Here is a 16,716-nt window from a genome sequence, read left to right as displayed (position 1 = left end):
GAATGAATAATAATAATTCTTATTATAATAATTATAATAATAATAATTATATATATATATATCATATAACAGATTTATTTAGACTGCACATTTCATACACCAGGTGCAGCTCAAACTGCTTTAATAATTGTTGCACACAATACAGAAATGGGTGCGGTGCGGCGGTCCAATCTTATGGATTGCAGTCAGATTGCAGTCAGTTATCTACCGGCTGCTGCCACACGGTTAGCAACTGTCGCAAACCGCTACTGTCGTGAATACTGGCCGCCCACTGAAGATGGCGGCGGAGCTGCATCCGCGGAGCGGAAAGCTAATCGGCCTGTCCAATTCGAACCGAACCGCCCGGCGCAATCAGCCAGTCCAGGAGTTCAACCATGGCCTGGTGCTAAGTAAAGAGCCGTTGAAGGACCGGGATGTCTTCACCGTCCGCATTGACAAGAAGGTAAACAACAACAGGCCCGCCGCTGCTGCTCCTCCTCAGCGGGGAGGAGAGCAGCGGGAATGCTGGAGCAGCGCCTGCGGGACGGGCCGGGGGTCTGCCTCTGTCCGCAGTGACAACCAGGGGGTTTTACTTTGCTTGACAGCGAGCAAGGTTGTTGCAATTGTTCATGGTTGCATAACAAACACTGTCAGAGATTTAGCTGGGACACATGGACTTAAAAACACTATGTGTAGACATCTTAAACGGATGACTTGGCTAACGATACCCTGCTTGTGTTGTCTTGGTACCGACAGTTAGCCATGCTAATGAGCCGCTAGCAGGAGCAAGCGGTGTGAGCTCAGGCTAGCTGGGGTTAGCTTCTCTGGAAGGTGCTATTGGGGCACTGTTGTGTGTTGACATGGACTTAATGTTGTTTATTGCACGACGGGAGCTTGACTAAGCTTGTTAACGTAGCTCTGCTTGGTTCTGTCGGTGACAGTCGTAGGTGCCTGTCAGCCTCTCTTCCTTTCTGGCTCGGTGGCTAATAATACTGCAGTGCTCATACCAGGTTGAGCTAGTGACTCAAAAGCTATGTGTGAACCTAAATAGACACAAATGAGGACAATTAACCGCTGACATTAGTTACCAGTGTCTTTATATGATATTCAGTGGCGTGTTACTATTACACACAGTTTAGTCCAGATATAAAACATATTCAGACCCTACCAACCTGCTTATGCAGCCCTGCTGGTGTAGTAATGCATGAGGAGTTTGAACACTTAAAGGCATAAATCCTAAAACAAACCACTTTCTCTTTTATTGCAAGGACATTTGCTCTCATTTAACCTATTTCTTACTCAGTGACAATTTCAAGACATTTTCCAAAAATAAATAAACAAAGTAAAGGAACAATTTAATTTCTTACTATTATCTTTATGTCGATATTGTTTTCTGTTCGTCCAGACCGAGATATGTTAGTGTCCTTGTTGTGTCCTAAGAAGTTCCTCACATTTTCTGTGGAAGGTCTCTTTCTTGGTAACACAGAGGATATGTCAGATTTGCCATTAGAAAATATACTATTTAAATCATTTTTTCAAGGTTTAGTAGTACTGCATCAGTTTTTATTGATTGCATTTTTGCTGGCAACCAGTAATACCTTATCATAGTACCGAAGGCTCGCTATAACTAAATTGATTAAATTAGGAAGGTACATTATCTTGCTGAAACTCATAACGCTGTTTAGTATGGGTACTTGCATATTTAGTTTGAGTTGTCTGAAAGAACATGTGTAATTCTTCCTTACATGCCTCCGTTTCCCAGAGTTTGAATCTTTCAACGTAAAAGCAACATCTAGAGCTGTGCTTCCTGTAACTCAGAGCTTTCCATATCATATCGAGACCTGGCTGCTGTGTTTACGTTCTGGCTCTTATCAGCGTAGTCTGTTATAATGGCTTCTGTCTCTGCAGTCTTCAACCCTTCTGAGTTTGTCAACAACATGTCAGCTCAAGAGTTAGTGCCAACTGGGCCACACACACCCTCAGAATGAGTGTGTGCATCCAAGACACATAGTTGAGTTGTTCGGAATATCTACCATGATACACAGCGGCATGTGAGCCAGTGAGGCTGAACATGTGTTTTTAAAAGCACCCACTGTATGTGAACGTCAATGATTATCCATCCCTTATGGAGCTCTCAGCCTAATAAAGGCTCTCATAAACAGCCTCATGCTCTGATATGACATGCATTGTCTGTCTGAAAATCAATACTCTCCCATCACTGAGCACCCAGATGGGCATGACTGCCCATCCTGTCTACTGATGTCCACAGTGGATTTTGGAAAATGAGTGCAGGAGGCAAGCATACGAAGATATTCATTGGAGTGTTTTACCTAGAGTAGGACGCTGTCAATGGTTTAGAGTTTGTACGTGAAGCTTTGATCTAAAGTAATCTAGAAGAATTACACGTACTGCCTAAACTTTAGCTTGTATCAGTATGCTATTGGTCAGCCATTAACAGCTGAAGTAATTAGATTGAATCAATAAGTCTACGACTATAATTTCTACTCCAAACTGCTTTTCAGTTACTGTCTAAATCTTATGATAGTAAACTGAATATATTGAAGTTTAGAACAGATGTCTGAGTACAAAATAAACAGATATATTCACAGTTAATGATAACAATCGACACATCTAGTGCCATAGCAAATATTATCCTTAATCTGCAACTGTATCATATTATCAGTTATAAATAGAGCTGAACAATAAGTTCATTGGCAAAAATAACATTGTAAAAATGTCAGGCTATAAAATATATAGAAATGTCCTGTTTTCCATTAAATTAAGGTGAATTTGTTGAGGTGTATGGCAAAACAGGACATTTAAAGACTTTTATTTGAAAAGCCCTCGTTATCAGTTTGGTTTTGCCCATCATACCTACTATTGAAATGGCTTTAGACAGTATATCCTGGATTTAGGATTTGACTGAGGATCATTTAAATGATCAAATAGCAAATGCCTGCAAGTATCTGTAAACAAGTGTGCTTCAACTTTAGTTTTTCTTCTAAAAACCCCCAAAGGAGTTCAGCTTTCACATCTGTCTCGCTTTGTATATAGGGTCTGTTAGATGAGAAGCATTCTGTTAGTCCTTGCAGTCTCTCTCAGGCTCTGCTTTTGATGCAATCCATTTTTCATTCTTTTTGGAAGCTGCCAAGTAGTCCTACTATCCTGTAGTTATTGGTATTTAGCACAGAGAGGGAGAGAGAGAAGGCTGGGAGGCAGACGCCCACAGGCTGCTGTTACGTAAGAGACGAGCAAAGGAAGTAGATGTCTGTCTCCTCCACACACTGGCCCGGTCAGGCTGAGTTACTACTATATCTGTTAACCCAGATACCGAGCTTTCGTAGCACACTGCCTTACATAGCACCCGCCACAGAGCGCAGGGGGAGGACACCATGAGAGCAGACGGAGGAGAGGAGGCTGTGTAAAAGACAATATTTCAAATATGACACCGTCACAGGAGTAAATCTTTTTTATTTTCTCCTCGGTGCGGAAGTGAGCTGCAGAAAAAGAATCCCAGGAGCTGATAGCGCTTCAATGTTATATTCAAGGTCACTTTATCAGGGTGGATATTTGCCAACTTCAGTTGGATTCCTGTGGAGTACCAGTGGGGAGGAAAGGAAAACGTAGAGGGACGTGAGATTGATTCTAACATTTCCAGGGACTCAATTCTCTTTTCTTGAGGATCAAACCGCATGGCTTTTCGTGGGATGCTGTTCACCGGGGGGGCAGCAGGTGGAGTGCAGCGAGCCAGGAGATCACTCCTCAGTGGGATGACGGGGGGTCGTGCCCCTGTGTCGGCGAGCATCTGCCGGGCTGAAATATCTCGAATCAACACTCCGAATCTCCGCCAGCTGCACTGACTCGGCACTATTGCTGACACGGCACTCCTGTCATCCACAATGAAAAATAGAATTCACCCCTGGAGATCAATAAAGTATCGCATTATTGTGAGCTGATGTGGAGACTGCTGTTTCGGGGAAGATATGGATATCTTCTGCTGCCTGTTATGCGACAGGATTCCAAAGTCATGCAAAGACGAAAGGAGCTTGGAGGTGAAATGTTTCTTCTTTTCATGTCTTGAATCTTTAGGAGGACAGTCATGAAGGGGAAGCTTTCTTGCTCAGTTATTGCTTGCTTTGTGCGCACGGGTTTAATCATCACAGCTGGACCCTTAATGGTTAATATACAAGTCATGGTTGTTGAACCCCTTACTGTTGTTTTGGAAAGGTGCAAACATTATAAAGAGTGTCGTTGGAATTATAATCACTACACTTTTTGTTCAGTAACACAAGCATCCCCACAGATTGCCTAGGCGTTGTATAAAAAAATAGAAAAGGAACAACTAGAGACTATCGGCACACTATGGAGGCTTTGATGCACCAAAAAAGGATGCATGCTGACTTTTTGGGTTTCAAGTGGCCAGCAAAGTTAAGGTTTCATGGTCAACTAATGAGCAAAAGTATAAAGACAAGACAGGGAGTGTGTCGTACTGTTCTTTAATCTCGTCCCCTGCAACTGCTCTATATTTAGTACAGCTTTGTGCATCAACGTGTATTCCAAATCTAATTTTAGAAGTGCTGGTGTACTAAGAGATGAGAAATGAATTAGTTTGACCCTAGGTGAATTCTTCTTCCACACGGTATGAAGTTATTATTCTTCTGCTCGACGTGCCGTCATTGCCTCCGCATCACATGAGCTAACGTGTCTTTCTGTTGTGTCACCGTGTTTTCACACTGTCCTGCTTTTATTTTCAAAGCAATGCTCCCTGAGCTACGTTCCTCACTGACAGAAGGACTAAAAATAACAAGATGGATCATACAACAAGGCACACTTTGTTTTTCCACAGAGATCTACCTGCAGTTTTTAGCACAGCGCTTCAGTCTTTGAATATCACAGCTTAGATGTTTCAACACAGAGTCTTTTTTTGATCAGCTGCTGAAAACTGTCTTGAATTATAGTAGATGGACTTGACCTCTCGTTATTTAACATTTAACTTTTCTATTTCCCCCTCAGGTGAACTCGTGGAGTGGTTCCATTGAGATCGGTGTGACGGCGCTTGACCCTGGTGCGCTGGACTTCCCCAGCAGCGCCACAGGCCTGAAGGGCGGCTCCTGGATCGTGTCGGGCTGCTCGGTGCTGCGGGACGGCCGATCGGTCCTAGAAGAGTACGGCCGCGACCTCGACCAGCTTTCAGAGGGCGACCGCGTGGGCATTCAGCGCAGCTCCCGCGGGGAACTCCACCTCTGGGTGAACGGGCAGGACTGTGGAGCGGCCGCCAGCGGCTTGCCGCCCAAACTGTGGGCGGTGGTGGACCTGTACGGGAAATGCACCCAAGTGACGGTGGTGAGCTGTGAGCCACCGCCGCCCTCTACAGAGAAAGAGACAATAGAGCAGGACGAGGAGGTGGAGGTGGATGAGGAAGAGGAGGAGGAAGAGGAGGATGAGGAGGAGGAAGAGGTGGTGGTGTGTGGGGGTCGGGAGGATGCTGGGATCACGGCACTGATGAATGTGGCAGCAATGAATGGAATGATGAATGGAGACGAAGGTAGGTGTTCTGTCAATATGGTTCTTTTTTTCAACCTGTTATCTGGGATTTATTGCTTCACCCCTTCCTCTCTCCCTCTCAGTGCCTGAGCTAAGCTGCAGTCACAGCAGACCAGACAAGTTCCCCAACAACCTGGAGCCTGACACAGGTAAGGGGACATTTAGATCATGTGGTGCAACATCAGAGTGCGGTTCTACAGACCTAAACACAGGAAGAGATATTGTTTCTCTGAACAGTGTGGACCTCTTCCTCTCTCTCCACAGTTCTGACGGAGCACCAGCTCTTTGACGTGTTCAACAATGCAATAGTGTCTTTTTATCGCTGTGAAGACGAGGGCGGAGGGGAAGATGGTGGAGGTGGAGGAGAGCCAGGAGGAGGAGGGGTCAGCGGTGGAGGAAATTCAGGATCTGACTCCTCTTCCAGAAACGACAGGGGGAGCAGCAGTGGAGGAGGGGCGGCTAACAGCGACAGTGGGACACCAGGAGGAGGAGGTGGTGGTGTTGGTGGTGGTGGTGGTGGAGACAGTGGAAACACTAACAACACTCCGTCTGGTAACGGAGGGGTGGGGCTGGCGGCCGTGACGGGCGTGATGACCACCAACGACGCGCTGCTCTTCCACGAGAAATGCGGCACACTGATCAAACTGAGCAACAACAACAAGACGGCCGAGCGGAGGAGACCGCTCGACGAGTTCAACAACGGCGTGGTGATGACCAACCGGCCGCTCCGGCACAACGAGATGTTTGAGGTGCTCGCAGTCACACCCTGTCACTGTAGTACAGCTGATACAGAAATATGAAATATCACAGAGGATCTGACAAACGGCTTTGCTATTGATCATTTATATTTAGCATCACTCAAGAGTAGAGCTGCAAAAAATGATGCTGTTTTGATTAATTGTTGATAAAGACAAGAGTTCTTTTTATTTCCAGAAGAAAAAATAAGAAACATGGTAGAAATTCCATTCCTTGATAATCTATTGATAAAAGTGTTTCTGGAAAGTGTGTTTTTTCCATTTTAGTCGCATTAATTTCATGTTTCCTTTGTTCCCAAAGGTCTGTTGCTATATTAGCTGTGCTTTAATCCTAATAGGAACAAACATCAGTTTTTATAAAGGTCTAAATGTATTTCTGTTATATTTTCAGATCCGCATTGATAAGCTGGTGGACAAGTGGTCAGGCTCAATAGAGATCGGTGTGACCACACACAACCCCAACAACCTCGACTATCCTGCAACTATGACCAATCTGCGCTCAGGTATAGTAGTCACACAGAATCTGCTTTATTAAGACAGCGGTTGTTCATGGTGAGATGACTGACATTATCCCGGCTGCATACATCAGGTACAATCATGATGAGTGGCTGCGGGATCCTGACCAACGGGAAAGGCACCCGCAGGGAGTACTGTGAATTCAGCCTCGATGAACTCCAGGTTTGTGACGACGCAGACACACACACTCGTTCTCCCCCCCCCCCGCTGTGTGAGTGTGTCTGTTAATAATCTCCCATCAACCCCTCTCATCCACGCTCAGGAGGGAGATCACATAGGGCTGATGCGCAAAGCCAGCGGAGCGCTTCATTTCTACATCAACGGCATCGACCAAGGTGAGGCTCACGGAGACGCTTCATTAGGGTGTATGATGCCCCTGCTGGGGGGTTGGAAGTGGGTGGGCCACAGTAATGTGATGGTTATGGTTATAAATGACTTTTTGAGAAACACCAAAACAATCAGATCAGAGAGGGGCAAGCGAATCGTGAAATTTAGATGTTCAGATTTTTGTTATCACAGGGATCTGTTATTGACTTCTGGATAAAAGCATCCGCAAGACTCAAGATACACTACCTTATTTATAGTAATTACAATCAATATTATGGCTGGGAAATACAAGTTATTATAAATAGGACATCGATATCATGACATGAGGCTAGATATAATATGTATGCTTTTCCTGCTTTTAATGTATGTATGTACAGTAAATGAATGTCATTTCCTAAATTTACCAGATTCATAGCTTTTTTAATAATGGCCAGCTGAGTCAATGAATCCAATTTTTTCAGTTAGATTAGATTTATTTCGAACGTGTAAAACAATAATACAACAAATAATAATAATGAAATGAAACGAGAATTATGATACTGTACAAACTCAAGCAACATCAAGTTAATATAAAATAAATGAGCAATTGTTAGAAGGTGCTGCGAAAGAGAATACTACAGGAACCTGTAAGAGTAAGTTATTTATAATATCTCTGTGTTAATATTTAGTGATCAGCTTCCTTTCACTGCTAATGTTCAAACAAAATACACACTGATACTGTTAGCTGTGTTTAAAGTACCTCTGTTCCCCTGCTGACACCTCGCTGTCTGTCCCAGGTGTCGCTGCAGCCCAGACCCCCGCCGTCGTCTACGGTGTGGTCGACCTCTACGGCATGGCTGTCAAAGTCACCATAGTCCACAACCACAACCACAGCGACCGCCTCAGACGCAACAACGCCATCATGAGGGCTCTCTCGCCCGACGTGGGCCGGCCCAGGCCAGCCCTCTCCATCACCCCGGACTCAGAGGGGGCGGACCGGCTGCTCTTCCACCACAACTGTGGCCAGAAGGCCGCCATTATCAGTGAGGGCAGGACGGCGCTGCGGCCACAGTGAGTCCACCTCCCATGATGCCTCTGAGTTATTTACAGGCTTTATTATTGTGCTCTGCTTCAAACATGAACAGTCCCACGCTAATACATGTACAACCCTGCTTCCACAGCGCCACTGATGACTTCAATCACGGCGTGGTGCTGAGCAGCCGGCCGCTGCGCTCCAACGAGGTGTTCCAGGTCCGCATAGACAAGATGGTGGACAAGTGGGCGGGTTCCATCGAAATCGGTGTCACGACGCACAACCCTGCGTACCTGCAGCTGCCCTCCACCATGACCAACCTTCGCTCAGGTAAAATACAAATATAACAGATGCATTCCTGCTACATGTCTCTGTTTCACACCACAAAACAACTTCTTCACTGTGTTGTTGTTTTTAGGGACGTGGATGATGACGGGTAATGGTGTAATGCACAACGGAACAACAATCCTGGACGAGTACGGACACAACCTGGACCGCCTCAAGGTGAGTGATATTTTTAAATATCCACCACCCTCTGTCCTTCCTCCCTCCTCCTACAGGGCTTTTTCTTTGGCATTTTGTGTAAGTTTAGCCCTTTCTTCCGTCTTGCAGGCAGGTGACACAGTAGGGGTGGTGCGGAAAGAAGACGGCAGCCTCCACTTCTTTGTTAACGGCGTCGCTCAGGGCCCAGCCGCCTGGAACGTCCCTCCCAGTGTCTACGCCGTAGTGGACCTCTACGGCCAGGCTGCTCAGGCCACCATCATGGACGACTTGGCCATCATGGACGACATGGGTGAGAGGGGGAGAGACACACAGGGGCTCTAATTTAAGAAGATAACTCGTAAACAAATTTAGAGGATGTAAACTCTGTTCCCCCCTTTCTTTAGGGGATCTCTTGCCTCTCACAGAGGACAGCTCAGAGTGTCCCACAGCGATGTCCCCCGGGAGCCCCTGCTCGTTGGGAGGAGCCGTCACAACGAACGACCTGCGGTTCCACCACCTGCATGGCACCAATGCAGTCATCACTAACGGGGGGCGCACCGCCCTGCGTCAGAACTGCCGCAGCGAGTTCAACGATGCTATCGTCATTTCCAACAGGTGAGGAAAGACGACGAATCATTTCCAGGGAATCAAACCCTCCTATAAATCCTAAAATGCTACTGGGAAGTGTTGTACGGATTGGCTGGGTCACCCCCGTCCTCTGTGGCACTGCAGGGGTATGAACTGCTTTGAAATTCATTCATTCTCCCATGAGCTAGTAGTAAATCGGCATTTAAAGAATAAGTTGTGATGGAGTTTCCTCTGGATTATAAAACTCGTTTTCTCCTCCCAGGTGCCTTCGAGATGGAGAGCTGTTTGAAATCATTATCCAGAAGATGGTGGACCGCTGGTCGGGATCAATCGAAGCAGGTGATGTTTTTCTATTGTATCTACACTGCTTTTTAAATGTGTGACTATGACCATGAATAAATGCTACTGTATGTTACCTAACAACATGTAAGACTTAACGTGTAAATGTATTTCATGTGTAATCACCACAGATTTTCTCCTCCCTCCTCTGTGTCCAGGAGTGACAGCCATCAGGCCGGATGAGCTCGAGTTTCCCAACACTATGACCGATATAGACTATGACACTTGGATGCTCAGGTAGACAACTTTTTAACTCGCTGTAAAGAATAGTAACAAAAGAGCAAATGTGTTCTCATCTAATATGAGGATTAATTAAAACCCCCGTTAAACCCACAGGCATTTCAGGTCAGACATTTGAGAAAGGAAACCATATTAAAATAACAGTAATAATCCCGTGTTTTCCGCAGTGGAACGGCCATCATGCAGGATGGCAACACAATGCGCAATAACTACGGTTGCGATCTAGACTCCCTGACCACAGGCTCACGGATTGGCATGATGCGCTCAGCCAGTGGTGACCTCCATTACTACATCAACGGTGTGGATCAGGGGGTCGCCTGCACCGGTTTGCCACCAGGTAAACATCAGCCAGAAATACAGCCGTCTTGATTTAGGAGTAGGGGTTTCATTATGAGTCAATACTTCATCCATGTCTCTTCTCCCCGTGTCTCTCTCAGAGGTGTATGCTGTGATCGACCTGTATGGTCAGTGTGTTCAGGTTTCCATCACCAGCTCCTCAGGCCCGCTGGACAACAGCCTCTGTACCAGCAACATCACAGAGAAGAGCTTCCCCATCCACTCTCCAGGTACACCTCAGGGTCCCTACATAGGTCCCCCTAATTTCAAAAATAAAATAAAGGCTGATCATAAAAAAAACGAAACACACAATTTGTCCTCCGAGCTTCATCTCCATGTGTCTTTTTCTTTTTTCTGTCTCTGGTTGTGTTTTTAGTAGCAGGTGTTGCCCATCGGCTCCACAATAAACATGGTAAAAATGTGGTGTTGCTCGGCGACGGCTGCCAAGGCGTCCGAGTCGGAGGTTACGCTCACGGCATCGTGTTCAGTGCCAAGGAACTCAAAGCAGACGAGCTGTTTGAGGTAAACGCTTGATCATTCTGTTTCTAATAAACCTGCGACACACCGTGGCTTGTTTTTTAAAAGTCTTGTATCTGCATAGACACATTTCTTCGATGACATGGTAAATGTTTTCCTCTCCTAACGGCTCCTTGTTTTCCTCTCTCTCTGTCTCTGCAGGTGAGGATTGATGAGGTGGATGAGCAGTGGTGCGGTTCGCTGCATATCGGTCTGACCACTCTGGCACCTCCGGAGCTGCCAGTCCTGCCCGCTGTCAGGGCTCTCCCCCTCCCTCCCGCAGCTCCGCACCAAGGTCACCTGGCTGCTCTGCGGCTCTGAGGTCCGTCGCAACGGCGTGCTGCAGCGGCAGAACTACGGCTGCTCACTGGACCGGCTGACGGTGAGCTGCAGCTCCCTGCTCTATGAGCGCAGTGAGACTAGAGGTCACATCAAAGACGTTTAAACCCTCCAGGAGCTTTTTGTCTTTTAAAGATCCATACTAGGAGCCCTTGCGGCTGCTTCAGAATATAGATGTCTTTAGAGCTGGGAGATTATCTGCCTGAAAGAGAGGGGACTCAAAATGTATCTTTCTCTCTGTGATTATTTAACCATTAATTAATTACCATCTTAATTTGCTGTGAATAATGTTGTGTTTTTACATTTAATGTTTCTTATTCTTGATTATTGTTATATTACAGTCAATAATATAAAGGCTATTTAACATTCAAATTAAAGGAGGGATTTTTTTAATTATAAACCATTATTTTAAACGTTCATGCTTCTCATATAATCAAACATGTCAAAAGACCCTGGAGAACACTTAAAAACATATCTAGGCATTCAAATATTTATAGCTATTATTCCATAACTAACTATTATTTAGATTACAGTTTTTAATTCTTCACATTATGTGATTGCTTCTCAGGTGGGGAACCGCGTGGGGGTGAAGAGGTGTAGTGACGACACCATGCACATCTTCATAGATGGAGAAGACATGGGACCTGCATCCACTGCAGTAGCCAAGGTACACACACACACACACACACACACACACACAATATACAGCTTCTCTGCCCGACGCAGCCACTGAGCCCCTCTCTCTGTCCCGCTGCAGAATGTGTACGCCGTGTTAGACCTGTATGGGCGGATAACGGCGGTGTCCATCGTGAGCTCCTCGTTGATGGAGGAAATAGAGAGCGTGAAGGCGCCGTCGCTCTCCTCTGAGAGCTGCAGCGAGGCAGAGGAGGAGAGCACCCCCGTCAGAGAGGTAGGAGCACCAGCCTGTGAACAAAAAGTGTTAGTCACTGCATCCTCGGAATCTCCCAGAGACACTGTCTCTTTATGCCACCTCCAGGTTGAGGCCGACCCGTGTGCCCTGGTGCCCACCGCCGTGGCGTTCCTGGAAAACCACGGCAAAAACATCCAGCTGTCCAATCAGAACCTGACGGCGGCTAGAGTGTCCAGCTACAACCAGGGCCTGCTGGTAGCCGCCCAGCCGCTCGCCCGCCAGCAGCTGTTCCAGGTAACCGTGCTGGTACTGTTACCAGTAGTTACACTGGGAATACATTCAGCAGCAACACACAGAGATACGACAGTCAAAGTCTCCTCTCTCTTCTCCAGTTTCAAATCGACCGGCTGAACCCGTCGTGGACGTCGTCGCTGTCGTTGGGGGTCATAGGTCACTCCCCCGACCGGCTCAACTTTCCCTCCACAGCCTGCTGTCTGAAGCGCTCCGCCTGGCTGCTGCAGAGGGACTCCGTCTTCCACAACTCCCTAAAGGTATACACACTCACTCACTCACTCACTCACTCACTCACACACACACACACACACACACACACACACACACACACACACACACACACACACACACACATAGTTTTGGTAAATGTAAATAATGCTGCTTTTCTCTTTCCTCCTCAGATATGTGAGAACTATGGTCCTAATCTGGACACCTGTCCGGAGGGGACGGTGTTGGGTCTGCTGGTGGACGCCAACAGTTGTCTCCACCTCTACGTCAACGGCATGGACCAGGGTGTGGCGGCGCAGGACATTCCTTCGCCCTGCTACACCTTCATCGACCTGTACGGCCAGTGTGAACAGGTAACGCTGCAGATGCTCACACAGGACAAGACATTCTGACATCTAAGAACCTCGAACCAATGACGGTTGAGCTCGGTGCCTGAAACTATTTAAAAATCTGCTTTTTTTAAACGTAATCAATAACATTTTAATTCCTCCCGATGGATTTATCGATTCAGCAATACATCATAAGGAACTGAAATTCTCAAATAACTATTCCAATTAATGTTGTCATCATAACAGGTTACCATCGTTACAAACAATGTGCCAGCTGTGGGTGGAGAGAGTGGAGAAACCCGTTGTCAAGGCGACATGGAGAAGGCGGACATGGTTGACGGTAAGAAGCCACTGGTTGGTTTCTCTTTTCATACATTTAATTGTTTTATTACGTTTTTAAAATATCAAAAGACTTGAACTAAGTTATATGTTTTACTGAGTTGTGTACTTACTTTATTCCACATTGTTAAACCTAGACAAATCTAGGTATTTTAAGCCGATTAATTTGGACCGACTTGCATCGGTGTTGTTCGTTTGACAGAATACATAAACCTTTATCCAGTTTTAATTTACACACTTTTTACTTTACACCAAGCTATATTCTCTGTTATTGTTTTTAATCAGTGACCCCTAGTGGCAGGAAAATGAACATTGCGTGTTTAAGTCTTGGGTTTGGTCCGTTTTGTTTCTCCTTGTAGGAATCAAAGAGAGTGTGTGCTGGACGCCCCCTCCGGAGGTCAACCCCAACAAGACCTGCGAGTACCAGGCGCTGTGCGCACGCTTCAAGGAACTGCTCACTTTACCAGGTGAGTTTCACCCCAAAGCCTCTCTGTCATCATCCCTACCTCAGATATATCGTCGTGTAACAACTACAACCTTTGTCTCCTTCACAAAGATGGCTATTTTAATGAAGACGCAAAGTACAACCTGTGCTACTGTGAGTCCTGCCACAAGCTCCGGGGCGATGAGGCTTATTACAAGAGAGGAGAGCCGCCCCGGGACTACGCCCTGCCCTTTGGGTGGTGCCGCTTCGCCCTCAGGTGAGAGGACCGAGCTGTTAGATAACGGGGGAAAGGAACAATATGACCCTTTTTCAAATTCACCGTTATTGGATATACTGAACAGAGGAACAACGTAGGAAGAGAGAAACATGTGTCTATATCTAAAAACATTCTCTTATTGACCTAATAATCCGTCTGTATTTCCTAATGTCTATTGAACATCTGCACATGTGAGTCTACATCAGTGCATGTCCCCTCTTTGTGCAGGATCAAGACCCACTGTGAGGTTTCTAATGCACTGAAGAAGTGGCACATCGCGTACCACGGCACCAGTGTCGGAGCCCTGCGGCGCACGCTGGACCACAGCCAGCTGCTGCCGGGTACGACAATACTGCTTTCCTTTTTACAAGAAGCTCTGTGACTTTGTTTATCTAACAAATTTGGGGACATTTCCACAATAGAATAAGAGGAATGTCTTAAGAGGACATGATGATCATTTTCAGGTTCACATTTGTATTCTGTGCCTCTACTACATGTTTCCGTGTCATTGCAGGGACGTCGTCAATCTTCTCGGTGGCCCCGGTGAAAGCAGAAGGGCCAAACGGCTACACTGAGCCGGAGGAGAACAGCGCCCCTGGCAGGGAGGTCCCCAGGGTGCGGCTCTCCCCAACCATGCGCTACTCCGGCATGGAGATGTTTGCCCCCAAAGTGCAGTAAGTCCACCGGGGTTCACAGTGGAGAGCTGATTGGGAACAGGCGGGTAAAGCACTCACTGATACTTCTCCTTGTCCTCATGCAGATTTCGGGACCCCCGCTCTCACCGCAGCCACCAGGCTCAGGTGGGTTTCCAGGTGTGTGTGCGTCCGGGCTCCTACAAGGTGGGGCCGCAGACGCTGGGCAATAGTGAGGCCCTGGACCCTCGCTTCAGCAACTCAGAGATCGAGTGGATTACGAAGGAGCAGGGCGGCACGCTCCTGTACGGACTGCTCATCCGGGTCGAGTGAACGGAGAGACAAGGGAGGCATACGGGTGGGAGCAGGGGGGGTCCACAAGGCACTCCCCGCTCTTTTAATAAACTGACAACCAAATCCACGCCCTGCCTTGAGCGAGAGACTCCTCTGGAATCCAGCTGTTCCACCTGTGGATTGTTGACAATTCAGCATTACGATTCGTTCAGTTTATTTTTTTTGGGTTGTTTGCTCTTGGACTATTTAATTGCCAGGGGTCACGGCGGTTTCAAAGAAGAACAGACACTGCCTGCACTTTATGTTTCGGACACTCGTGGGCGATTTTTAAACGTTTCATCAACTCGACACAACACGTTTGTTCATTCGCTACCGTTTTTTTTCTCGACACTTTTTTTGTTCTAATTCTTCCGACATGTTTTCTTCCACCTTCACAAACATCTTTTATTTTCTTTTGGCACTTATTTTAACACCTCTGCTCTGGTCAGTGTTTTTTTTGTATTATTTGGGAGGAGCTGTCCCCTGCCAAGCTGCACGTTCATGGACTGTCACCTATAAAGACTGAAACGTGGGTAAAAAAAAAAACCAAGTGTTTTCACAGAAATATAAAAAAACAGAACGACACTTGAATCTGAGAATGAACCCAAGAGTGTCTTGTGATTGTGACTTCATTAAGTGGGGGGAGGGCGGGAGATTTTAAAACTGGAGGAAGAAAAAAAATGTTTACAAATGTACAACTATATGTTGCTCTTCGTGTCTCATTAGCAGTTTGGCTTCTTTATCTGTCCTGTTTCTGCTTCGTGGCCTAGCATCACGCCAGACTCATCCCGTCAAGTGGAAAAACGCTCACAGGCGGTGAAAAACTGGAAAATCTGACGGAACAAAAGGAATTTGGGAAGTTGTGTTGAGATAATGAATGGCAAATGATGTTTCAGCCCTACAGCTTGTTTGTTACAACAGGGAGGATCCATCATGAGATATTTAAATATTAATATTGAATTCTAGGCTGTTTTGATACAGAAAAAGGGGAAAAAGTTGAACATTATTGGGAAAATAGCTTCCTTGCAGAGGTATCAATCTACTCAAACTCTTGGCAAGTAAGCAAATATCCCATAATGTGGTACTTTTTAAAAATACAAGGGTAGATAAATGGACTAAAGCCAAAAGGCTGAAGATGTTTTCCACATCACTCCCACTGCCTCTCTTCCCCCTCGTGGTTTACTCTACATACACTCGCACCTCCACCCCGATCTATCCATTAGTCATGTCTGTTTACCTGGCAGGACCTCCAGAAGTGTTTACATGTGAATGTTATTCATTAGGGCTCTTTTTTTTTGTCGACTAACATCATTGATTTGTCAAATGTTTATACAAGGGTTTATTTAATCCACTACATCCATCTAACGAGTGATTGTATGTCAACAGCTTTCCAAAGCATCTCTTTTTTTTTTGTCCTATTGCCAATTTGATAAACCTGCTTACAGAACCTGACCCCCCGACATTTTACACAGTTTTCCATGAGTCAAACTCAAAAAAATCAAAATTGAAGAAGCTCAGTCGTCTTCTAAGAGCAGCTGTGATCTGACTGATGGAAGTTCAACAGGGGGTTGGCCGAAGGAAAACACTTCCAATCAAAAGAGAAAATGTGAAAAATATTCTAATATGGGTTATTTAGAGCCCAGTGCTGCTTTGTACAATTTAATTTGTATTGTTTTCTTTATTTGTTTTTCTGTATGTTGTGTTGTACAGGCTGTTACATAACAAATCATATCTTCCTGATTTATAAAAAATGAAAATAAACTGACAGACTGTATGCACAGAAGTATGGGTAAAGACGTTTCTTGATGCCATGAAGAAAAGACAACCTACTACTGCTTTTGGTTCCTTTATTTATTTAATTTGAGTTAGAGTAAGTAAAAAAAGTATGGTCACCGACATGTTATCGCAGTGTTGCATACTTACTCAATCACACCTTTTCCAAAATGCTGTTGACTAATTTCTCATTAAGGCCGGTAGTGGGATCTTTCAACGCTTTGTACAGGAATAGTGGCTGC

At 45.8% G+C, this 16,716-nt stretch overlaps 1 protein-coding gene across 1 annotated transcript; it reads left to right on the top strand.

Moving 5' to 3' along the window:
* Window positions 1-251: 251 nt before the first annotated feature.
* neurl4 (neuralized E3 ubiquitin protein ligase 4) lies at window positions 252-16,484 on the top strand. Its single transcript, XM_063900643.1, is given in 30 exon segments — window positions 252-442; window positions 4,993-5,524; window positions 5,607-5,672; window positions 5,788-6,272; window positions 6,670-6,781; window positions 6,868-6,956; window positions 7,057-7,129; window positions 7,898-8,171; window positions 8,282-8,463; window positions 8,552-8,637; window positions 8,746-8,926; window positions 9,021-9,231; window positions 9,467-9,543; window positions 9,702-9,780; window positions 9,951-10,120; window positions 10,221-10,349; window positions 10,496-10,641; window positions 10,798-10,874; window positions 10,876-11,017; window positions 11,543-11,641; window positions 11,732-11,884; window positions 11,972-12,139; window positions 12,238-12,396; window positions 12,541-12,720; window positions 12,943-13,036; window positions 13,395-13,502; window positions 13,592-13,736; window positions 13,965-14,077; window positions 14,251-14,410; window positions 14,497-16,484. Coding segments are annotated over 30 exon segments (4,860 nt in total). The 5' UTR covers window positions 252-277; the 3' UTR covers window positions 14,702-16,484.
* The last annotated feature ends 232 nt before the right edge of the window (window positions 16,485-16,716 follow it).

This window comes from Eleginops maclovinus, chromosome 14 (genome assembly GCF_036324505.1).
Source record: "Eleginops maclovinus isolate JMC-PN-2008 ecotype Puerto Natales chromosome 14, JC_Emac_rtc_rv5, whole genome shotgun sequence".
In the NCBI taxonomy this organism is placed as follows: domain Eukaryota; kingdom Metazoa; phylum Chordata; class Actinopteri; order Perciformes; family Eleginopidae; genus Eleginops; species Eleginops maclovinus.
The sequence above is the reverse complement of the archived record's forward strand: the minus strand, read 5'-3'. Positions and strand labels throughout refer to the sequence as shown.